This window comes from Scyliorhinus torazame, chromosome 13 (assembly GCF_047496885.1).
Source record: "Scyliorhinus torazame isolate Kashiwa2021f chromosome 13, sScyTor2.1, whole genome shotgun sequence".
NCBI classification, from domain to species: domain Eukaryota; kingdom Metazoa; phylum Chordata; class Chondrichthyes; order Carcharhiniformes; family Scyliorhinidae; genus Scyliorhinus; species Scyliorhinus torazame.
The window spans coordinates 9,979,686-10,005,757 of NC_092719.1; the positions used below are offsets into that span (position 1 = coordinate 9,979,686).

General features: G+C 43.0%; 1 protein-coding gene across 6 annotated transcripts in view; it reads left to right on the top strand.

The window, feature by feature from the left end:
- The window catches only part of taf3 (TAF3 RNA polymerase II, TATA box binding protein (TBP)-associated facto), a 233,654-nt gene that overhangs the window by 131,273 nt on the left and 76,309 nt on the right, over nt 1-26,072 (top strand). For all 6 annotated transcript variants that reach the window (XR_011934014.1, XR_011934015.1, XR_011934018.1 and 3 more), the window contains one exon: nt 19,485-21,280. Coding sequence is in view for 1 of the 6 variants with exons in the window: in XM_072471043.1 (XP_072327144.1) it covers nt 19,485-21,280 (1,796 nt within the window). In the remaining 5 variants the exon portion in view is untranslated. The remainder of the gene's footprint in view (nt 1-19,484; nt 21,281-26,072) is intronic.

The window sequence follows — 26,072 nt, forward strand, 5'->3', positions numbered from 1 at the left end:
CGTGCCACCCATACTGCACCATATAGGGTGTTGATGAAGCCACACCTGGAGTATTGTGTGCATTTTTGGTGTCCTTAACTGTGGAAGGATGCTCCCGCTATGGAGGGATTGCAGCGAAGATTTACCAGGCTAATTCCTGTGATAGCGGGACTGTGTCATATGAGGAGAGACTGATTTGGTTAGGATTATATTCATTGGTGTTTAGAAGATTGAAAGGGAATCTCATAGAAACTTATAAAATTCTGACAGGATTAGAGAGGGCAGATTTAGAAAGAATATTCCTGATGGTGGGGGAATCCAGAACTAGGGGTCATAGTTTGAGGATACGGGGTAAACCTTTTAGGACTGAGGTGAGAGTGGTGAATCCGTGCGATTCACTACCACAGAAAGTAGTTGAGGCCAAAATGTTGTGTGATTTCAAGAAGGAATTAGACGTAGCTCTTGTGGCTAAAAGGATCAAGGAATATGGGGGGAGGGCAGGATCGGATCAGGGTATTGAATTTGATGATCAGCGATGATCGTAACGAATGGTGGAGCAGGCTCGAAGGGCCAAATGGCCTCCTCCTGCTTCTGTTTTCTATGCATGTTTCTGTTCTTCAGCTTTTGTATTCAGATATTTTGTATCTAATTGAACATTAGGATTATACGGTCTATTCCAGATAATTCAAAGCCATTTTTAGCAGTAAATCCATTTAAATAACAGGGGTTTACAGGTCCCTCCGTGATGTTCCTCAACCTTCCAACCATATTTCTCAGTCTGCTTATTGTAGTCTTCCCGTTCCAACCTTTACTCTTTTCGAGCTATAACTCTGTATCAGAGCTCTCAGCCATTTAGGACATACCCACTAGAAGTCTCTCAACAAACCTATCTCATTATGTCCTTCTGCACATTTAAAAGTAGGGGAGAAACTTGACTTTTCCATCGTGCATTCAGTCAACTCTCTTAATTCTTCATCTACTATTTTGTATGCTTTTCTCCAAGGTAAAATATTACATTTAAGCATTGCACTTTATTGTAAGTCGGGGGAGATGGTGGAATTGTGATAATGTCATCAGATTAGTAATCCAGAGGCTGAGAGTAATGCTCTGGGTGCACAGGTTCCAATCCCACCACCACAGATGGTGGTATTTAAATTCAATTATAAAATCTGCAATAGAAAGCTAATCTCAGTAATGAAACTGCCATCGATTGCCGTAAAAGCTAATCTGATTCACTACTGTCTTTCATGGAAGGAAATGTGCCATCCTTTCTTGCTCCGGCCTACATGTGACTCCAGTACCACAGCAATATGGTTGACTCTTAACTGTCCTCTTAAAAATTGCCGGGCAGGCGCTCAGTTCAATGCTGTGCTGGCCTTGCCTGTGAGGTGCACATCCATGAAAGAATACATTTTTTAAAGTTATGTTTTAAAAAGCAACAAATCTCAAATGATTATAGTCTTGTAAGAGAAACAGTTTGACAGAAATATGTTGTCATTATCATCTTATTTGCTTCCTTTTGGTGGATTTGAGGCTTTCACAGTTATTACAATTCTTATTTATAGTCGCCCATAGTTGTGTTTGTGGTACACAGTGGCAGCGGTATGTATCACCTCCAAGATGCACTATCAAGGCTCCTTCGACAGCATCTTCCAAATACATGACCTTTATCACTTAGAAGAACAAGTGCAGCAGTCCCATGGAGCAGTGCTGCCTGAAAGTTCCCTTCTCAAGTCACAGACCATCCTGACATGGAACTATGGGGCGGGATTCTCCACCCCCACGGCGAAGTGGCCGCGCCGTTGTGAACGCCGTCGAGGTTCGCGACGGCGCGGAACGGCCCTGGTCCCGACCGATTCAGGCCCTGACAATGGGCCAGTATCGGGGCCGCGTCATCTACCCGTGCCAGGCCTTGTCGCCCGCGTAAATGCGGCACCGAATAGATGACGCGGCCGGCGCCGCATAACGGACGTCATCCGCGCATGCGCGGGTTGGCCGGCGCCAACCCGCGCATGCGTGTATGCCGTCCTGTCCAAATCCGCCCCGCAAGAAGATGGGGGATGAATCTTGCGGGGCCGCGGAAGGAAGGAGGTCCTCCTTCAGAGAGGACGGCCCGACGATCGGTGGGCACTGATCGCGGGCCACCCCACATTCAAGGTGGAGCCCGGTGCAGGATCCCCCCTCGCCCCCCCCCCCCCACAGGCTGCCCCCCCAGCGTTCACGCACCGCCCACGACTGCAGCGACCAGGGGCATCATTCTCCGACCCCCCGCCGGGTCGGAGAATCGCCGGGGGCTGCCGTGAATCCCGCCCCCGCCGGTTGCCGAAGTCTCCGGCACCGGAGATTCGGCAGGGGCGGGAATCGCGCCGCGCCGGTTGGCGGGCCCCCCCCGCTCGATTCTCCGGCCCGGATGGGCCGAAGTCCCGCCGATAAATTGCCTGTCCCGCCGGCGTGGATTAAACCACCTTTTGAACGGCGGGACAAGGCGGCGTGGGCGGGCTCCGGAGTCCCGGGGGGGGCGCGAGGCAATCTGGCCCCGGGGGTGCCCCCACGGTGGCCTGGCCCGCCATCGGGGCCACTCTTTCCCTTCCGCCTCCGCCACGGTCTCCACCACGGTGGAGGCGGAAGAGACTCCCTCCACTGCGCATGCGTGGGAAACTGTCAGCGGCCACTGACGCTCCCGCGCATGCGCCACCCGGGGATGTCATTTCCGCGCCAGCTGGCGGGGCAACAAAGGCCATTTCCGTCAGCTGGCGGGGCGGAAATTCCTCCGGCGCTGCCCTAGCCCCTCAATGTTGGGGCTCGGCCCCCAAAGATGTGGAGCATTCCGCACCTTTGGGGCGACGCGATGCCTGTCTGATTGGCGCCGTTTTGGGCGCCAGTCGGCGGACATCGTGCCGTTTCGGGAGAATTTCGCCCCAGGTGTGGATGGCGCCGGGGGGAACCCGCCGTTTTGGCCTGGCCGCTCGGCCCATCCGGGCCTCAGAATCGCGGGGGTGCCGGAGAATCGCTATTTTGGGTATCTCCGGCGATTCTCCGGCCTGCGGCCCGCGAAACCCGACCGGCCCGTTCCCGCCGCTTGGGAGAATCGCGGGAGGGCGTCGGACCGGCGTCCCCGGAAATTTCGGCGGCCCAGGCGATTCTCCCAACCGGCGTGGGAGTGGAGAATCGCGCCCTATATCTTTGCTGCTTCACTGTTGCTGGGTCAAAGACCTGGAACTCTCATTCTAGCAGACTGTGGGTGTACGCATACCACATGGACTGCAGTGGTTCAAGAAGGCAGCTCATTCTTCTCAAGGCAAAATAGGGGTGGGCAATGAATGCTGGCCTTGGTGGTGATGCTAACATTCCATGAATTAACCAAAAGAAATATACGGGTGGGGATAGGTGGGACGGAAAGCCATTATACATGTTCTTGCTGTACCAGGAGAGGTAAAAATAGAAGAGTGAGAGACGACAAGAAATGGAATGGTCAACTGTGTCACACATTGCTCAGGAGTTCAGGAGGGTGAGTAGGTTAAGTGCAGTGTGGTCCAATCAAAAAGGATATCGCTGGGATTTTTTGAAAGAGAAGTCTTGGTGCTTTGGAAAATCTTGTGAGATATCATTCCTTACATGCTCTTCTTCCTCCCTACATCTGTACTGTATTGAATTTGGACTTATGAGCTTTTAACACATTATTGCTCAGGATCTCAAGCTGTGAAACTCATTATCTCACTTCTCTTCTTTCCCCAATTTTCAAACAATTAAAACTCAAGCTTGACATGATTACTAATTACTACATAGCTTTACCTCAATTTCTCTTTAGTTATTTTCAATGTTGGTGTCTTGCAACATGGGACTAGGCCATTGGTATATAAAGAGATATGCTTTAATTTACAGGTGCCATCCATTTTTAGTTTCCATCAGCAATATATACATGATCCTCTAACAGGTTGCTTATTGTATTATTTCATACAGCTCCAATCCCTATGTCCTTTAGACTTCAGAGCTGTTGCACTAACTGTACGAAGGTCTGTTACTCTGCAGAATTTAGAAGTGCTTAAAAGAACAGTCTAAACATGACAATGGAAATTAAGAAAATAAACAAAGCAATTCTTAAAGGCAGAAGGGGAGTGAAAGACAAAGTAAGTGTAAAAGAAGTTCAAAGAAAGTGATAATACACGTTAAGAGAATTAAAATAAAGGAACCTATTATATAGTACCAAATAGTGAAAAAAAATAACATTTTGGATAGATGTTTGTTGAAGCATAATATTTTATAATTTTTAATTCTAATTTGTTATTTGCACTGAATCAAAACAGTCCAGGCTGCATTTTTCATAGATGTGCTAGTTGTGCACATCATTAGTTCATAACAGTTTGAAAAAAATTATTTTGCATTTGTGGAGTATATTTCATACTTACGATTCCAAAAAATTAAATCATAATTTAAAGATGTTTTCATCAGATTATAGTTGATTACACATTCTTTTATTTGAGTAATGTATTCTTTCTCAAATTATATGCTTGTTGGCTCTGCATACAGGGTAAAATAAGAGTCGAACACAGTGGAAGAAGACTATTTTGTGTTCTGTGAAAATATTGCTAATCACTCAATGAGCCCTTAGCATGTAGTTAAATAATTACCTGTTATTAGTGTTAATGGCATTGGAAGAGTTAATCCTTTTTTGTCATTGTCTGCTGGTAATCCTTCTGTAATGCATTTTGCCCTCTCTGGCATCTGTGCGTTTTCCTTCTTTGCACATCCCTCTATGCTTGCAAACTAGGGGAAAAATAGTGATTGTAGGAAGTAATGGAACCACTGGAGGCCAGTAAGGAAAGTAGGCCTTATCTCAAGCAATTAATCAAGAAACTCATATTGTGTGACAATTATTCAAAGCCAGTTCAAAAATAGCTCAGAGCTGGAGGTCCAGAGATTATTTTTCCAGAATTTTGTCAAGGTCATTATAAGCATTGAACAAGTTTATAGCAGTGTAGAAAATACATGGTTGGCAGGATGTGACAGGGCATGTTTAAGAATGCCTTATGAGATTTACAGCATTGGGACATACTGCATCTTAGCATGGGCTGGGTAAGTAATTTGTAAATTAAAACCATGTAAACCCTAAAGAAACAATTTTGCAATCTGTCCCTGTAAAAAGAAAAAAAATATATATATTTTTAAAGTGCAATAGACCTTTCCTAAATTGCAAACCCATACAATGTATTTGGGGCCCAAACACAGCATGGACATGTGCATGTTTTCAGAAAGCCGCCCACGTCTTTAGATTGAGTGCAGATGTAACCATTATATTTTATACAGCAAATACTTTATTGATTCTCCAAAAACATCTAATTTAGGAGTGTCTGGTGTTCTTTGTGCCTGTGTATATCTCTTCCTTGTCACCCCCCGTCCCCCATAATAAAGAGTATCGCCTGGATCAAATGCAATCTGCTGATTCTGGCCCCAAACTGGCAGTTCTCAACCCTATTTTTGCATTCATTTATGCAAGAGTTTTTAGATGAACAGCTAGGGCAAGTGCTTTATACAGTAACCTCTGCATAGAGCATAGATACTTTAGTTGAATTGTAAACAAAATTATGAAAATCAGTTCAAGAACAAACCAAGTAAAAATAGCAATTTAAATATTAGCATTAGAAAAACTGTGCAAGTTAAATGGCCCTTCATGATCAAAAGCTACAAGTATAGTTTCACTTGGCGAGTTCATCTGTACGCTCACACATCAGGGGCATATATAAAGCACTGAATTTTTAAGTCTCCCAGGAGATTTCATGGCTACAAGGAGATGGGTACAGTGGGATGGATGACACTTAGTTGCGTCATGATGGTTTTAGCCAGGCTTGAAGAGCCAGCTGGTCTTTCCCTGGCTGTCTTTTTATTCGTTCAGGCAGCTTCTGGCTAAAGAATTGACAATCGGAAACAGAACAAAAATGCAATGCAGGCATTCCAGGTTGATGAAACACCATGTGCCTGAGATTGCCAGGAAATGTTTGTGCTGATGCAACGTGTGTCTACCTGTCATATAAAAATGGTGTCTCTATCTGATTATATACTGGATCATAAAATTTGATAGAAAATCATGTTGCTGGAAACTTTCTACTCAATGAAATTACATTTTCCTAGATGTACTATTGGCAGGCCTATTTATGAAATTACTCTTTATCTGCCATCTTATGGAGCAAGAAGAGAAATATATAGCAATAAATGAAGAAGGCATTCAGTAGAGCTCACTGCTCTGCCACGTGTGTTAACTCAACATTATTGCAATTAATCAGCTGTTCCTTGAGGCTTTCCTTGCCAGGGTGATGGCATGTAAGCACAAAGCTGTTAAATATATATTTTTAATTTACTAAGAGCTTCCATCTCACAGAGGAGACCTCAGGGGCCACATCCAACAACCTGTTCTGAAAACTCTGCTCATTTTGACAGCTGCACCACAGCAATTGAGACAATCCACAATACTAAAACAATCACCAACATTCTAAATAAAACAACCCTCATATTCTTTTTTTTTTTAAGTCTTGTATCCCAATGTTATCGGATCCTTTAAAAGCTTTCCAGGACTTGATCTGCATCTTTGCCAAAAGCTAATCAGTTCTTTCTTGGGTGAGACCCTGTCTGTGTGCCACATTTCATGATAATCCGTCCATTAGTTTTTGAGATATATTGTTTACGAACAGATTATCAAATTGATGTAAACGTGACCTTTGCCTACCTTCAGTCGTGGGGGTAATAATGTACATTGAAGGAACACAAACACTGTGATAGATGTACTTAATCCATACTAGTTGCCAGTACAATCATGATTGTGTTGCAGTAATTTTCTGCATGAAGCCCGTGGAAACTGTCAGTTTGAAAAGCTTGCAGTTTGAACGTATGAGAGGCACTGAACGAGCTGTATAGTGGTGTGAGAGATTGGCATAGGCAAGCAATAAATGTGGACCAGCAGCACCAAGGAGCACGTTATCTTGGACAAAGTGGTGGCTGTGGCACAGTGATACTGTCGCTGGATTAGTAATCAAGAGCCCCGGAGTAATGCTCTGGGGATCAGGGTTCGAATCCCACCACAGCAGATGGTGGAATTTAAACTCAATTAAACATTCTGAACTAAAAGTTTAATGATGACCATGAAACCATTGTCGATTGTTGGAAAAGCCCAATTGGTTCACTATCGCCCTTTGGGGAAGGAAATCTGCAGTCCTTACTTGTGACCCATCCGTCAGAAAAGACAAAGCAAGTCACCCCGTTGGATTCAATCGCTATAAAGAAAACAAAAGGAATGAAACTGGACGTCAACCTAGGCTCCGGAAACGGCAATGGCAAAACCTAATCCTGTTGACCGTGCAAAGTCCTCCTTACTAACAGCTGGGGGCTTGTGCCAAAATTGGGAGAGCTGTCTCACAGACTAGTCATAATCACGGAATCATACCTTACAGATAATACCCCAGACACCACCATCACCATTCCTGGATATGTCCCGTCTCACCAACAGGACAGATCCAGCAGAAGTGGTGGAACAGTGGCATACAGTCGGGGGGATCGATGTTGCCCTGGAAATCCTCAACATGACTCTGGACCCCATGACGTCTCATGGCACCAGGTTAAACTTGGGCAATGAAACCTCCTGCTGATCACCCTCCGTACTGCCCCCCCTCCATACTCCTCCATGTTGAACACCACTTGGGGGAAGCACTGAGAGAGGCAAAGGCACAGAATGTTCTCTAGGTGGGGGACTTCGATATCCATCACCAAGAGTGGCTCTGTAGTACCACCACAGACCGAGCTGGCGGGGCGCTAAAGGGCATACCTGCTAGACTGGGACTGTGGCAGGTGGCGTGGGAACCAACAAGAGGGAAAAACACACTGACCCTGATCCTCACCAAATCTATCCATGACAGCATCGGTAGGAGTAACCACCGCACAGTCCATGTGAGACAAATTCCTGTCTTCACATTGAGGTTAAATGGGATAGACTTCAAACAGATCTAGCAACTCAAGACTGGGCATCCATGAGGTGAGGAGCTGTGGTACATCAGTAGCAACAGAATTGTACTCAACCACAATATTTAATGTCATGCCCTAGCAGATACTCAACTCTACCATTAACACCAAGACAGGGGATCAATCCTGGTTCAATGAAGATTGCAGGCAGGCATACCAGGAGCAACACCAGGCGTACCTAAAAATGAGGTTTCAACCTGGCGAAGCTACAACTCAGGACTACTTTGATGTGTTGGAAACCTTTAAATTCTCTTCCAGTATGTCAATTTCAATGATTTGTCATTGATTCCTCTAATTTGTAGGAAATCTTTTGAAGTGTTTATTTCACAATCAATGTCATTCCCCTTTCACTTTGTCAAGCCCCCAGGCATGCTCAGAAGCCTAAAAGCTTTGAACTGCATCGTTTACATTCAATGTCATGATTCATTGCCTTTTACAAGCTCTGCTCCCGCACCTGCTCTTTCTAGGAGGCTCCCAGAACAAAGAAACAGCCTCTTTAAAAAACACTGTGGTTAGAAAGAACACCTGCTCAAAAGTGGAAGCACTTCAAAGTTAATGGACCCCTGCGGAGCTATAAAATTGAGCAATGCTAACCCCTCCTTTGAAATAGCCTGGACCTGTCAATCAAGAGGCTTGTAAAGACTCCGGGAAGGGGGGGGGGGCTGCATTGTCACTTTGAGATTGGGGCACCCTTTAAAAATGGCGCCCCGATCTCTGTGAGGCTTTGGGTCCCTCACATCACTTTCCCAGTAAGTTTCATGCTGGCTCCAAATAAATGATTAAGTGTGGGAGAAATTCGGTGGGAATCACGCCGGAACTGCTGCCGCAATTCGCATCGGTTTTCCAACCCGAAATGACACTCGGGGCACGTATTTCCGGCCCCGCCCACCTGGTGACCGGAAATTCCCGCCGGGGTCAATGGACCTTTACATGCTCCGCGGCCCAGCCGTGGCAATCTTGTGGCAGGCGGGTCGTGGAAGAATCCAGCCCCGAGTCATTTTTGGGGAGAATGCTGTCCAGTATGTATGTTTTGATATCTAAGAATGTTGACAATTAAAGTTTGCTTCCTTAATTTATTTTTTTAAACTCCATCATTAAGCTAAAACTTCCCCAGGGTGGGCCGCAGACTCAAGCCTGCCCCCTGGGAGGTGGTGGTAGAGGCAGTCAGTACTGCCAGCCTCACCAGGAGGAGACAGCTGGTGATCCAGAAGGGTGAGGGTCACTGTTGAGACCTCTGCCCTGAGAGAGGCAGAGAAAGGGAAGGCTACAAAGGCCATGGTGCAGGTGTCCTCTGGTTGGGTGAGCTATGCTGTTCCTTTGCAGTGGGCATGTTTCTGAGCAGTGCCAACACCTGGTGGGCCCCTGATTGAGCGTGGCTATGTCCATCCCCGTGATGATACAGCTGGGGTATGAACGGGTCCAGAGGGGCAACTTGTGTGTGCTCCCAGATGACCTTGGCCTTCTGAGCATTCAAAGGATGCAGTCAGCAGTGTGAGCAGCCAGGAGCCTGTAAGCAGCACCAAAGGGGTGTATTTAAAAGACAAACTGCAGCAATGGCGGTCTGAGCCAGGCCACCCCGATCCCGAGGGGGACACCCCATCCACGGACTCGACACCAAGTCACTCCCCGCTGCTGGCCTCAGCCCAGGCAGCTAGCAGCAATCCCGACAGTTTTCAACAGTTTCTCAGTGTTTTTTTTTAGCCTCCTTTGCTCCCCCTCTGCTGCTGTGGCGTCCAGTCCACATTTGTGAATACCTGTAGTAACTTGAGCCAGCAAGACTTCTGCCTGAGAGGGGTGAAGCATCGAGGAAGGAACTTAGGAACAGGAGTAGGCCACTCCACCCCGAGAGCCTGTCCAGCCATTCAATGGCTGATCTGTGACCTAATTCCATATGCCGGCCTTTGGCCCATACCCCTTAATATCTTTGCTTAACAAAAGGGCGGAGCATGTCGTTAATCACATTTAAATGCGTGCAAATGCCGGTTTTGCACGCCCCGTCAGCACGGGGCACAAACCTCATTTTCACTGCCAGGGTGGGGACAGGCACATGCCACCCAAATCGGCGCCGGGTGCAAACCTCGATTTTTGCCGGATGCCCGATCCTCCACCAGATCGTGATTCGCATTCCCAGCACCGCGAGGTGGAGAATCCAGCCCTATGTCTTATATAAATATTCAACTACAGTAATACAGATGTGTAAAGCTGCCATAACTCTTTATATTGTCCTGGCCTGATTGATGCCCAACAATGAGAGTTGATCAATCATTATTTTAATACTTCTGTATATTTTTATTCATTTTCTTGTATGTTTGAAAGAACACTCTTTTTTCACTCATTAGTGTGCAATGCCATTAGGGATTGCAGCTATTAAAAGTTAACTACTGCCCTGTAGTTACCCAGCTGTTGTGACAGATGGCCAACTTACTCCTTGACCTTGCCTTTTTGATAAAATCATCCTCGTTCCTATGTTAGTGCAGATTTTGAAATGCAGTGGCCAGTCTTAAGTAACTGGTATCTTGTGATAAAGACATGCAACTGGCTTGATTAAACACTGGGCTGAATTCAATTTGCTATTCAGCGTGTTTCCCTGTTAATGTTTTCACATTAACATGGAAAAAAGAGGCAAAGTAACTCCGATTTTCCTCCTTTTTTAAAACAATTCCCCATTCCATTTGTAGCTCGTGTTTAAACCCCTCTCCTCCTCCCCCCCTCTCCCCAACTGTGTTGTTACACCAGTTACGACATAAGAATAAGAGCAGGTTATCTCGTCAATATCTCACAGAAGATGTACCCAGGAGGTTTGCAAGATGGCATCCGCTGACTTGCTGAAGGATTTTTCAACAAAAAATAAATTGTCACTTTTCTGAAGAGGCAATGTGCCTCCACTCTGTGCTTATTAGTTCATAGAGCTGGTGTAGGCGAGTCGAGCTTTAAACTTCTATTAGCTTGTGACTGAATAATGGCCTATGACAAATGGAGGTGATTTAACATATCTGAGGGATGCTGAGGGGCGGTGGGACGGGGGGTGGGGGGGGGGGGGGGGGGGTTAGATATTAGAGAAACTGCTGTTATCATAGCTTCATATCATAAGCAACTGCTGGGCACCAATTGAACAGTGTGTGCTATGTCAGTCAAGCAACCTTTCAGAACAGTTGCCATTGGTGGTAACTATAGAAACCCTCCAACTATGCCCCTATCTTATTCAAGCAGGAGTTATATGATCCACTAGTATTAACATATAGATTAGGCCATTCATAATATTGTAAATTGTTTCACCTTACGGTGCTTACACAGTCCAGTAGTTGCTTTACTCTGCAGTACAGAATTGTGCATTTGGATGTCACAAAGTGATTTTTTTATTTAAAAATTAAATAACTGTTCAATGCAGAACCATAGGGGTGTCATTGGTGCATTTTATTCCTGCTGTAAATGTTACTTAGCTCCTTTTGTGATCCAGCGCAATCCTGATAATCATGCTTGCAATTATAATACTGTCAGGAAGAGGAAACAGCAGTCTGAATTATATATGTATACCCATACAGTATCCGCTAGCTCCAGCATAATGCTTCCCGTCCATCCCCCCCCCACGCTCCCTCTGTGACACCCTGGTCCACCCCCTTCCACCACACCCAACTCTGCATCCCCTTCCCACGGCACCTTCCCTTGTAATCACAGAAGGTGCAACATCTAACCCTTTACCTCCTCACCATTCAAGGTCTGAAACACTCCTTTCAGATTAAGCAACATCTCACTTGCACTTCCTTGAATTTGGTTTATTGTATTCACTGCTTTAAATCCGGTCACCTTTACAGAGAGGATACTAAACGGCGACTAGGTGATCGCTGTGTGGAACACCTTTTCTCAGCCCGCAAACATGACCCCAGCCGTCCTGTCGCATGCTACCTTACTCTCATGCTCACATGACCCTCCTTGGCCTGCTGCAATGCTCCAGTGAAGCCCAGAACAAGCTGGAGGAGTAACATCTCGTCTTCCAGTTGGGCACTTTGTAGCCCTCGAGACTCAACATTGAGTTCAGCAACTTTAGATTTTGACCTTTCACTTCCCGGGCACGGTGGCACAGTGGTTAGCACTGCTGCCTCACAGTGGCAGGGACCCGGGTTCAATTTCGGCCTCGGGTGACTGTCTCTGTGGAGTTTGCACTTTCTCCGCGTGGGTTTCCTCCGGGTGCTCCGGTTTCCTCCCACAGTCCAAAGATGTGCAGGTTAGGTGGATTGGCCATGATCAATTGCCCTTAGTGTCCAAAAAGGTTGGGTGGGATTACTGGGTTGTGGGGCTGGGGTAGAAGTGTGGGCTTGGGTGGGCTGCTCTTTCCAGGGGCCGGTGTCGACTCGATGGGCCGAATGGCCTTCTTCTGCACTGTAAATTCTATGACTAAACCCACCCCCCTTTTATTTTTTAAATATTCCATACATGTATTGCCTCAATGCAAACCCCTCTCCCCCTCTCACACCAGGACATCCATCTTCTGTTCTCAAAGTCGCTTCTTCTTGTTGCAGTTTATACAGTCTCTCACCTTTCAGTTCTGATGAAGGGTTTATGGACTCGAAACGTGAACTCTGTTTTCCTCCTGCTGAGTGTTTCCAGTGTTCTCTGTTCTTGTTTCAGATTCCAGGATCTGCAGTATTTCGCTTATTTCAGTATATCAGCATTACTGTTTATTGTCACAGTCATCATAGCTGTACTTCATAGTTTTTTGACTCGCTGTTTACAAAGAATTGTGAATTTGAAAGGCATTTGTTCAGGAAATTGTACCTTAAGGGCTCTGTTAACCCTGAATAATTATTTACTGATTTCTTTGAACTTGCCAAATTAAGTGTTCAAAAGTTATTTCTCTCTGACACATACCGGCTACATATATGATCACTTTGTAAGTTACCTTTTACTTGAGAACCGTCAGGCCCCTACAGTACAGTGAGCATGCCACAAAGCCCTGGGCCTTCATCCACTCCTCCAGCAGTGATTTCAGATGTGACATTTGCAATCGGACCTGCAGTTCCAGGTTTGGTTTAACATCACATATGATGTGACAGGAGACCAAGTCAGTGAACAATCGGTCTCTTTGCTGAACACGTCCATCGAAGCAACAGGAGGATCCATCCTAATCACCTTTAATATCCTCACTTCTGTAGATCACACATTGTTCTGCTTCATGATTGTTGCCTCCCGCTAACTTTAGTCCCTACAAAACAGCATCTTGGTAAGGTTTCAACTGTTATTACCATTCCTCATACAACAGTTCTCAATTGTTGGAAAGTTTCAATTGCCAAATTATTAGTCCTGAAATATTTTCCAACTTTGGCAACCTGATGGGCAACGCAGCATGTTTGATTGTGAAACACTGTTGATTCATTTATCCTTCCTGATTTAATCTTTTCTTGATTTTACTTGCTGCATTTGATCATTCATGGCCTGTCCCAGCAGTTCGATTGTATTTCAAGTTACTTTTGAATTAATGAAACGTTAATTTCATTTTGAGTTCCAAAAAGTTCCCTATATGCTAAATAGTGCTTAGCTTTATTAACCTTCTTGGTCATGGCTGCACACACAACGGATGCTATGATGCTAATTGAAGGCTGTAATTCCATCTCTGGGTTGTCCTGACATTTGTAGACCATTTGTGTTCAGCTGCAATCTGTCTTCATCGGCACCCTTCTAATTCTCTGGAAATTGAAATACCAAAGGTGTCTTAATTACCTTGTTTCAGTAAAAACTGACTCGTAGATGTTGGTGCCGTGTTGTTTATATGAAATCAAATAACGACAGGCAAATAATTCAAGGGCATCATCACCAAAACCGTGTTTATGTAGCACCTTTAACATAGAAAAATGTTCCACGGTACTAGGGAAGGGCATAGTCAAAAGATGCAATGAAAGTCACAGAAGGAGTTGAAAATATGCTTAGTCAGTACAATGGGTTTTGAGAAAGGTTGTAAAGTCGGAGGAGGAGATGGGAGGGTATAGAAATCAAAACCCTCCCAACTCAAAAGCTTGAGGCCTGCTGGTAAATACATGTCCACCAATGGTGGAGCAAAGTAGGGGTAGATTTTGCGCAAGAAGCTAGCTTGTGATTGAAATGGACACTTAAATTGAGAGGCGTTTGGCTCCGCCTGAGATTGCGGCCGGGTAGGAGGATGGAATTGATGGCAATGGTCAGGAAATTGTAGCAGGAAACGTCAATGGCTTTGGTTTTCCCAGTGTTTAACAGGGAAGAGTAGAAGCTCGTCCAAGCCTAGATGTCGGACAAGTGGTCAGACAACACTGAGGCAGGAAAGGGATTGAGAGAAGTGGAGGAATGGTAGACTGGAGCGTTGTCAGCATGCATGTGGAAGCTGACCCCATGTCTACAGATGATGGAACCAAAGAGTACCATGTAGATGAGAAACGGGAGGAAGCCAAGCATAACCCGTGGAGGATTTTAAAGATAATGGTGCATGGGCCATAAGAGAAGCCATTGCTGTAGTTACTACTTTTGGATCTAGTTAGAATAGAACTATGTGAAAACTATTTATGATTTAATGTAAGCTAACAGTCCATGAAATATGCTAAAATCAGAAAAATACAGGCAGCACCTTTGGAGAGAAAAAGTTACAGTTAATGTTTCATAACAAAAGATGTTACAGATGAACTATTTCTGGTTCTAACAAGGGGTCATGGAATTGAAATGTTAACTGGACCTTCCTTTTTCCACAGATGCTGCCTGACCGATTAAGTTGATATGGGGGGGGGGAGGATTAATTTAAACAGCACTCATTTCTGCTCTCAATTCCCATTCGTAAACACAAAGGTTTTTTGACTTGCTTCCCCCTTTATAAGTGAAGGGGTATTTCACCAGCCCCTCAATTTTGGAGTGATCTAATTTATATTAATAACCTCACAGCAAATTTGAGATGGGATGAGCTCAAAGGGTTAGTTTATTTTCTCAAACTCGGTCCTCGGGAAGTGGGTCGCAACGTTGCTCCTACACACTCATACAGTAAAAGAGGGATGGAGGAAAAAAGATTTGCAGAGCAAAGACCACAGAGAAAAGAATTACTGTTCCCCATGTGTTTCAGAGTCTTGAATCAAAGCACAATCAGGTTTCCCTTTACTTGAGGTCAGTGGGCTGAATTGAATTTTCCAGTGGTGTTGACTTCACATGATGAAGTAGGCACACAGAGATGAATCAGTCTTCTAGACGATAGTACAGAAATCAAAACTGTGTAGATGTGGCTCGGCATTCGATTCTTGGCAGAAAGCTCCGTTCTGCTAGGATGGCTTGTAGAATGGTAAACAACAGACTGAGGTTTTATAGTACAGCAAGGCAACATTACTAGTTAGGCCAGCTAGAGGTCTATGTCACATGAGTCCCACCTCTCCACATTGTCTTTAACAAGGGAGTGTATGCCTCGCCTGGGTCCTTGCGATATCCAGACCATAAGAATTGAAAGGAAGGCTACGATGCGCTTTGTCCTAGTAGATGAGTAAGCTCCAGTTGAGTAAGCATTGAGCTACGAAATGAAGGCAGCTGTTGTATAGTTCTCTTTGAATTTGCTCTGTGCAACCCACAGGGTTAGTGCCTCTTCGGTGATAACGAGGGGCAAATTTATTTGATACTGCCAGGAAGTTCCCTTTGTTCAAGGGCAACAGACAGGCATAAATTCAGCCATTTTAAAAGGGGTTTGTCCAGTTTATTAGATTTTAGAAATCGCCTTAAGGATAGTATATTAAAACATACAGTGTGAGGTCTTAATCCCCTGAAGGGTGTGTCTAGCATCTTATATTTTTCTTCCAGATTTCCAGCTGCATTTTTTTGTTTTTGTTTATTAATGCATCACCTCAGCGCATTTCTAATTAACTGAATTTAGTGCTTCTCACTGTTTGTTAGAGAATGGTCCTTTTGCGTTGCGGGCATGGCAGCAAACACATGGTTTGCTCCAAGCAGAGTTTGCTCCCATCTCTATCGATGGTGGTGTAGCTGTTCCCTTTTCTCTTCCTCCCCATCCCACCTCTCTTCCTCTATTCCTCATGCCTCAACAGAACATTCTGCTGCAATTTCCTTGTGTATCTATTCATGTATTTTGTGCATGAATTTCTTCCAGAATATCTTACGCAATGTTTCTTTTTGTAATGCGGATTGGTTACTGCCTCTAAATCAATCGAGAACGTGTCCATTTGCTATTCCTGTCAATATATAAAACAGTCAGATAAGTAGAACTGAGGTCCCATTAAGATTTCAGCACTGCAGATCTTAATTTCCTGGTGCCAGTATAGACGATTTCCCTGTGGCATTTTCAATAAATGCAGTATTGTTATAATTAAAATCTTAACGCAGAAGAAAATAAAATGTTTTAAGAGGTTTCATTTTTCTTCTTGGGTTGTTAAAAAATAGCTTGATCCATAAGTAAGTGTTATTTGTTCATGTAACTTCTAACTAATAAGATCACTTTAAATTCTGACTTTCATTTACTCACCGTTTAAGCTGCCTTTTTTCCAGCTTTAGACCTTTGTGCTTTCGCTTACAGTGCAACTCCAGAGTGAATTTAGAAGTTTTACTAAAGCTTGCTACTGGGAAGAAAGGGATTGTCCCAAGCCCATGTGTCTTGTTTACTCAATGTTGCTCTTGGTTATGCAAACCCCCACATGTCAAAGTCCAAAGGCACTAACTTACCTCACACTAAACCAAAGATGGAAGCAACTTTAGGGGGAAGCTGCCAGTCTGCAGTAGGGTTCATTCATTAGATCTTCAAAGATTAATGTGTCAGGACCCCCTCCAGATACCTTCACTCACCCTGTTGACAAAGCAGGGGGCAACCTCTTCCCTCCTTCGGTGACTGAGCACCAAGATAATACACCGAGATTAGAGAAACTTCACTACAACACAGAAAATCTGATAAAGTTGCCCAGCAGTTGTGAGGATTTTCAGTGAGATTACCAGGGAACACTAGAGCACATTAAGGTACCAAAAGATGATGGGAGAGGTCAGGAGAATTTGTTTTCTGCTGCTGGTTGTTAGGACAATGTGCTATCCGAAGCAAGGTGAAAGCGGAATCTGTAATAGCTTTTAAAAGGGACATGGATAAATATTTGAAAAAGAAAAGCTTAAGAGTATGGGAAAGGGCAGAGAAAAGGGCCTAAGTTGTAAGCTCTGAGAGCTGGCCGAGGCACGATGAGTTGAATGATTATATAAATGCTTAGCATAAAACAAACTGCCATATAAAGTTCTCTTACAGTAAGCTTGTCAAGGGAGCAGTCTGTTCTGTGTTTTACAAGAAATAACAAAATATGTACAACTTAGGTCAGTGTCAGTATTTGTTTAAGTTTCACTTTTTTTCTGAACTTTTTAGATAAATTGAATCCATGTTTCAAAACCGCCACCAAACATGCATGTTGATTGTATAATGTTTTGAGTCTGGTTGATTTTTATTTACCTTGCCTTTAATCTGTTTACTAGTTAAACACCAAGTGTAAACAAAACACCAGTTCATGAACAGTTTGAGTTTGACACTAACACAGCAAGGTGAGCCTGGCATTGCCTATTGATTAGTAAATGTAGGATATCGGTGTTCCTATGTTTAAATCAATGCTGTGAGCACGAACATAGAACTTATGTTTCTGTTTTGGAATAGAACTTTTTTCCGTTTTGGAAGTGTTGTCTACCTTCTGATGATCATATCACAAGTTATTCTTTACACATTAATCCTAACATAGCGTACATATTTAACCTGAGCTAAGTCTCGTTTACCCATCACTCCTGTGCTTGCTGACCTGCATTGGCTCCCAGTCTGGCAAGATTTCAATTTAAAAATTCTTGACCCCATTTTCAAATCCCTCCATGATGCTACTTCTCCAAATGTCTGTCACCTTTCTAGCCCTGCAAATCTCAGCCATCACTGCCCTCCTCCACTTCTGGCCTCTTTGGCATCCCTGACCCACACCACTCCACCAGTGGCAGGTTTGCCTTTAGCTGTCTGGCCCTAAGCTTGCCCCAAACCACTTTCTCCTCTTCTTAATGATACTCCATAAAACCAACCTCTTGACCAAACATTTAGTCACCTGTCCTGATATCTCCTTACATGGCTCAGTGTCAAATTTTGTTAACTCTTGTAAAGCGTCTTAGGGTGTTTTACTGGCAAAGATATATAAATGCATTTTATTTTCAGACGGGTCATTTATGCAACGTTCTTCACTTTGATCTAACACCACATTGCATGGCTACAATTCTGGGAAGGAAAAGGAACATTAAACACTATGTATAAATGCTGAATCTTCGGGTGGGATAGAGGAATTGTGAATATGTCCTATATGTACTCATAATTCACATGGCTCGGTATTGGGTGGAAAAGATAAACTCTTGATTGTAAGAAGCACAAGACTTATCTGGTGACACTGAACCCAAGAAATTATCGAACACAGATCTGAAGTTCGTAGCAGAGAACAAAATTTTAATTTGTTAATCTTATTTGATAATTGTGTGCTTTGTGCCAGTTACCCTTTCTTTTTTTAAATTTAGAATGCCCAATTATTTTTTTTCCCAATTAAGGGGCAATTTAGCGTGGCCAATCCACCTAACCAGCACATCTTTCGGTTGTGGGGGTGAAACCCACACAGACACGGGGAGAATGCGCAAACTCCATATGGACAGTAACCCAGGGCCAGGATTCGAAGCTGGGTCCTCAGCACCGTAGCCCCAGTGCTAACCACTGTGCCACCGTGCTGCCCTCATTTACCCTTTCTATGTCAATTTAACATATATAATATTTCAGTGGTTTTGAGTTGCAAACACCCACACTGACCCATCAGATGTCCTATCAGGACAAACTGAATAGCACTGTAAATAAGATCCCAGTCTAACAGCAACTTGCATTTATATAGTATAGGGGCAGCACGGTGGCACAGTATATGTGTTCTTCTCATCACAAAGGCATGCCTAGATTGCCACATCTGCCATGCTTTTGCAAAGCACAATTACTTTTATTTCTTCCTTTAAGATCCGTCATTTCTTGGCTACCTGTCTTGCTAAAATCTAGCAGTTTTAGGTCCACCTAACCACCAAGAGTGAACAATCCTAGCTAGAGAAGCAAGTGGCCAAACACAAGTATAAATGTGGGTAATAGGTTTTGATTTCAGCCCATTGCGGAATTAAGCTCATAAACTAGGCTAACACTTTGTACTCTACTGAGGGAATTATAATGTTCATGAGGTTGTGCCTGGCATGAAAATGCAAGTGGACATTGAAGTAACCATGACACCATTTGAGCAAGACGTGCCTACATTCCCAGTATCCTGGCCAACATTTCTCTAACACCAGAAAATTATGATTAAATTGTCATTAATCTCATTTGTTATTTGTGTGACTTTTATGAAAATTTGCAGTTGTGGATGCCTTAATAACAAGTGGCTGATCTTCAAATGTAAACTATTGGTTGTGAAACCCGTTGAAAGTGATGCGCTGTTACAAAAATACAAGTTCCATCTTCTGTAATATTTTCTTTTCTTTGACAGAGGAAGAGGAGGAGCAGGTCCCCACTGATGGAGGTACATCAGCAGAAGCTATGCAGGTTCCCCTTGAAGAGGAAGAAGAGGATATGGAAGAGGAAGAGGCTGTTAATGATGAAAACTTCTTGGGCAAGAGACCACTTGAAAGCCCTGACTCTATTGACTTACCAATTGCAAAGCGAGCTAGAACAGCTGGCTGTAAAATGGAGAGCCCGGATGGTGTCTTAGAACCAAGGGAACCCTTGAGTATGATCAATTCTCAAAGGGTGCCTCCTGTTTTATCTCCAGTTGCACCACCAGATCATTCTGGCTCAATTCCTCTTTCACCTGAGCCTCCGATGCTTGCACCTATACCGAAACCATCACAACTTTCAACCCCCAAATCTTCAGATTCAAAAGTGCTCACATCTAAAATCAAATCTAAAGTCTCCTCCTCACCGATACAAAAAAACAAATCCCCTAAAGGATCTCAGTTGGCACTTTCAGGAAGTCCCATTCGTTCTCCAAAAGCTTCATTAAAGTCAGACAAAAAATCGCCTATGCGTACAAAAAGCCCCAAAAGTCCGAAAGCACCAGCTACTGCTTCTCAATCCACTGCCAGGAATGAAACGCCAAGCCAAACACCTTTGTCGGCGTGTAATTTAGGGCCTGAAAAACTTGGGAAAGAAAATATTCACGTAAAGCAGCCACATACGTCAACTGAATTGGAGAAACCAGATGTTTTGGATACATCGCCAAAAAAATTGGCAGTGCCTGATAAGAGCATTGATGACTCTATTGATGCTGTTATAGCTCGTGCTTATGCTGAGCGTGACCCAGACCCCTTTGAGTTTTCTTCCGGGTCCGAATCAGAAAGTGAAATCTTCACTAGTCCCAGAAGGCTCACTATTTCAGAAACATCAACCCCACGGCTGCTTTCCCTATCTAGCAGCTTTAGCAGGGGGAGTGCAACCCCAGTATCATCTTCTGGGCCGACAACTAGCACAAACGTGTCATGGACTTTGGATGATTCCATTAATGAGGTTGTCAGGAAGGCAAGCTTAGGTACACCTCCTTCTGTACCTCCATCCATGCCTGACCTGTCCTCTCCTTCTGCTTCCCCACCAACCCCAGAACCCCTCCTTAAGCTCTATGAAGAACGCACAAAGCATGCATCTTCATCTGATGTGAAGAAAAAGCTGAAGAAAGAGATTAAGATGAAAATCAAGAAGAAGGAAAAAGAAAAGCTGAAAGATAAGGACAGAGACAAAAAGGAAAAGGGCAAAGATAAAGAGAAAAGCAAGGATAAAGAAAAGGAAGCCAACAAAGAGTCCAAGATTTTTTTCAGAGAATTTGGTAAAGAACACGATAAAGATCCATTTAAATTTAGAATTAAAGACTTCAATGAGAGTGATGTAAAGTTAAAGCATAAAGATGGGAGCTTTAAAAAGGACAAAGAAAAGCATAAAGAAAAGAAAAAAGATAAAGAAAAGGGGAAAAAGGATAAAGAAAAGAATAAAGACAAGGATAAACATAAAGCTAAGGTCCTTTCAGCAGTACTTGGGTTTATTCCAAAAGAGGTTCCATTGCCCTTGTTCAGCACCCCAAGCAGTATCAAGACTCAGTGTGCTTTGCCAACAGTGTCTCCTATGGTTCCAGAAAGACTATTTGAGGAAAAGTCGAAAGAGAAGGACAAGAAAAAAGACAAAAAGGACAAAAAGAAAAAGAAAGATAAGGACAAGGAAAGGATGAAGGAAAAGGAGAAAAAGGAGAAAGAAAGGAAAGAAAAGGAGAAAGAAAAAGATAAGCATAAAAATGAAAAAGTAAGTTGCACTATACAGTGTGTATTGCTTTAACAGTGAGCATTGCTGGTTGAGCATGACTGTAGCTCAGCTCAGGTATTTATAACAAGCTCTTGCTGTAAGGATGTTGACTTTAGTTATTTTTAAAAATAAATTTAGAGTACCTAATTCATTTTTTCCAATTAAGGGGCAATTTAGCGAGGCCAAACCACCTACCCTGCACATCTTTGGGTTGTGTGGATGAAACCCACGCAAACACGGGGAGAATGTGCAAACTCCACACGGACAGTGACCCATGGTCGGGATCGAACCTGGGACCTCGGCACCGTGAGGCAGCAGTGCTAACCTCTGCACCACCGTGCTGCCCCTGTTGACTTTAGTTCTGATTAATCTTTTTTTTAAAAGTCCTATTTTGAAAAACCGACTTTCATGCAGGTACAAAACTCTGAATTTCTAAATTCCAGTGGCCTTCTGTGGCATCAGAACCAGATTACCAGCTTGTGTTTCACAAAATCTCTGAGGTTAGCTATTTATTGACTGGATTTGTATCTCGTTGTTTTCATCAAGGAAATAGTTCCAGCCGTTCATGCATTTTAAAGCTGGGTATTAGAGTAGGTTTACAGTACAGAAATATAATAAAAGGGTTTGTACAAAGAGATGATTTAAAATATATTTGCAATTTCATGAATGCCTGAATGTACGACTCTTAAGTTTGGATTGTGAATTAGGCCTTTGCTGAACTTCATACAAAGCTCAGAGGTTTTTCTTCCTACTGCCTATAGGTAGTAAAGAAAATCATGAAGCCAGAAGACATCAGATGTTCCTAGATACTATTGTAATTTAGATTAATCTGCTTAGATAAGCTTTGAAGTTATTTTTTTTTGCTGCAAGACAGGATTTGAAAAATGAATTTTTCAGAGACCCAGTCTAACACTTTCACTTTGTGATGCCGCTTCACGGGTGTCCTAGAAGAAATGTAGAGCAACAGAGCATTATCAGTTTGTGCCTTGAGGTATGTAGTAAAACGAATCTAAATCCCAGAAGATTAACAGAAAAATGCAACACACTCCAAAAGGGGGCTTATGTGACTGGTATTATTTATCCAGGTGAAAAGAATGGTGCTTACATATAAGACTGTGAACAAATCCACTGGCAATGTATTTCTAGTACTCCACAAAAGAGTCTTATATTAGTGGCCCTTCACTATCTTGCTTTAAACCCTGTCACCATCCCAATTTTGTATGCTAGTCCACTTATTAAATTTGGCTTCTTGTGAAGTTGTCTTTTTTCTCAGATGTACAAACTTGTTTCTATTCACAGGCATTTAAAATCAATAGTGCCCTGCAGTATGTCTGCACATATATTTCTATCAATGGTGTGTGTAAAACTTCAGACACTTCGACCAGTTTATTGTTACCCAGGTGCCCTTATTTGCGAGACGAACAAAGGAGAAATACAAATTTCCAATCAACCAAATTTATTATCAAACACAGTAAAACCTTTTAAATTATGCCAACTACAATAATCCCCAAATTCTTCATACTACCCGTGCCGATGAACCCAGTCGAGCTGCGGGCCCAATTCTCTGAGTCTCGGTTGTCTCAGGACCTCCGTCCACAAAGGTGGGTCTTGCACGTGGAGAAGACATTCCTCCTCTCTATCCTAAATTGGAGACCCCTTTAAAACTGTGCCCCCCCATAATGCATGAATTCCTGCTTAATTGATTTAGGTTCTTCAAAAATTCCTAATGGAGGACAAGTGAAATTCATTGGTTACTGCAACACTGGAATCTTTTTAAAGACAGGGTAGTCAAAGAGTAAACTTTTCCCGCTAAAAAGTGGTAGCTGTAGAACCCTGTAGGTGGTAAGTCTTTGCACTTGTTCTTGGACCAAGAAGTTGGAATAGAATATTAAAAAACAAGTTTTCAGGTGAAAGTTGGAAGCAGTGCAACCATCTGGAAGAATTTAGATCGATGACGTGCTGGAACAGTTGAGCCAAATCCAGAGTTGACAAATAGTGAATAATTAATTTGCAAATTGAAAATAAGCAACATGTTTTGAATTAACTCGTTATGTAACCTTTTGAAATTTTGGGATCAAACACATGGCCACAATGAAAAAGCAAATACAAGCTGTATCAGTAGAACAATAGACAGTCAAAAGTGATGGATCCAATATGAAGTGCTGGTCACAATAATGCCTCATCGTGCCATAGGAAAAATATATATTTTTTTTTAATTTTAGAGTACCCAATTCATTTTTTCCAATTAAGGGGCAATTTAGTGTGGCCAATCGACCTACCCTGCACATCTTTGGGTTGTGGGGTGAAACCCACGCAAACACTGGGAGAATATGCAAACTCCACACAGACAGTGACCCAGAGCTGGGATCGAACCTGGGACCTTGGCACCATGAGGCAGCAGTGCTAACCAGGAAAAATAATTTTTAACCATGGGGCAGGGATAAAAGACAAAATTATTTGTGTCTCAGGGCTTATACTCACTGGAGTTTAGAAGGATGAGAGGGGATCTGATCGAGGTATATAAAATACTAAAAGGGATTGATAAAGTAAACATAGACCAAATATTCACCCTTGTAGGGCAATCTAGAACGAGAGGTCGCAAATATAGGTTGGGAACCTATTTTGAACTGAGATTTTGAACTGAGGTGAGGAGGAACTACTTCTTGCAGAGGGTGGTGAATTTGTGGAACTCGTTGTCCCATAGTGCGATGGACTCTGAGTCATTAAATGGTTTCAGGAAAGAGATAGATATATTTCTGATTTTAAAAATGGGTTAAAGGGACATGGGGAACGGGTAAGGAGTTGGATTTGAGACCAGGAAGAGATCAGCTATGATCTGATTGAATGGCGGAGCAGGCTCGAGGGGCTGAATTGAATTATCTACTTCTGCTTCTATGTTCAGGGATCTGAATTCTGAGAAAAGGTTGAGCAAGTTGTTTGTATTCACAGAAGTTTTCAGAATTTTGAGTAGAATGTTAATGAAACTGATTCAGAGAAATTGTCAATGCTCAAAGGATTGTAAAATTCAAAAAGTAGGCAATTGTACCTTAAACATTTCACAGAAAAGAGAGTTGGAACCAGTTACAATTGAAATAAATCATTTCAGAGACAACTAAATGTGTTTCTGGAGAGAAGGAATGGTGAGAGACATGTTTGGTGCCTGGGTTAAGATCAAACAAAGAGGACAAGTTAGAATTTCTGCTTTTTAAAACGTTCTTTATCCCTATGGCCATTGCGCCATCCACTTTCAAGTAAGAGAATCGAAAAGAGTAGACTTAAATTCAGCTTGGCAACTGATGGAGTTGAAATCCTTTTTTCTTCCCAGATACAGTAAGCAGGGTTGCTGCAATGTTCGACATCAGCGGGATGCATGGTGATTTCAGGCCAGCACCCAATTACCCCACAAGCAGACCACATTTAAGGGTGTTGCCATTTGTACTTTCTGAATGAAATTGTGGTGTAATTAAAATATTGCATAATCACTTTCCTGAAGTCCTAACAGACACAGCGATTGTAAAAGCTGAAGAATGTGAGTGTGGATTTTTCCTAAGATTTTAATGTTGGTTTTCTTTTTCTCTCTTTCCCTCCACTGTTCCACCTCACTTATAAAATTGTTAGCCTTCAGGTAGAACAAAAAGTTATCGTATAATATTTCCTGTAGCTGTGAGAGAGTTTGGTTGCATTCCAGAATGTCTAAAATATTGCAAATCCTTCAAAATCCAATTCAACTAATCAATTTATGTTGCAATGTTTGCATACCTAGCCTTTGATCCATGACATACACTCATGAGACAGTAGTTCAGGTATTTCTTTCTTGATGCTCTGGAATGTTACCAATTTGCTTTTATGTTAAATTCTGTTGAGCGCACCTAATGCCATGATTGGATCCAGTAAAATAAATATTTTGTCATTGCATTAACTTTTATAATATTCCTACCTTTTGTGAGTAATTTGCCAGGCTTTGGGCCAGACGTGTTGCAAACTATTTTCCTATTTACTTTGACAGTTGTTATCTAACTGTAAATTGAGAGTAGTAGATTCTACTTTTTCCCAGCAAAAAAAGTATAAACAAAAATAGTATTCTATGAGTTAATATTCTATGCCCAAAACAGATCCCTTGTGACCCGTATTGTATAGATACTTGGTATCAAGAGAAATGTCTTTTTTTTTTCTCACAGCCCAGCTATCTTACCCTTAATTTAAGAAAATTCAATAAAGTCAATTCTGAGAGTAGCATCTTCCTTCTCCCACTAAAATATTTTCAGCTTGTTAATCTGATCATGTTTGCAAGATATAAAAAAATACGCTAATCATTCAGTCTCACCTAATGGTACAAGTGCCCCTGTTCTCTACCTCTGAGGAACAGGTGGACTGTGTCTCCCTCCCTTCCCACGCCCCTCCCCAAACACACACACACATATTTATCCAAGGTCTTCTTTCACAGACTTCCATATCAAACGCATGAGTATTTCAGAAGTTGGTACCTCCCAATTCTAAGCAATAGCAGAAATGTGGTTAATCAAGTTGCAGCTTTCATGTTTTGACAAGAATATATGCATGCAACATTGGAATTAGGAGCGGGAGTGGTCCTTCGGCCCCTCAGGCCTGTCTGTCATTTTATAAGATCATGGCTACGTCAATCCAGAATATAAAGTAACGTCGCCGCAGTCCTAGATAACCATTCACTGCTCCCCATTTTAAGGGGGGAGAGCTGACTGGTGTTGATTTAGCCTGAGGATCACCACACCTCAGGCGAGGGGAAAGATTGAGAAGGCGGGGCCTTTATGAATAA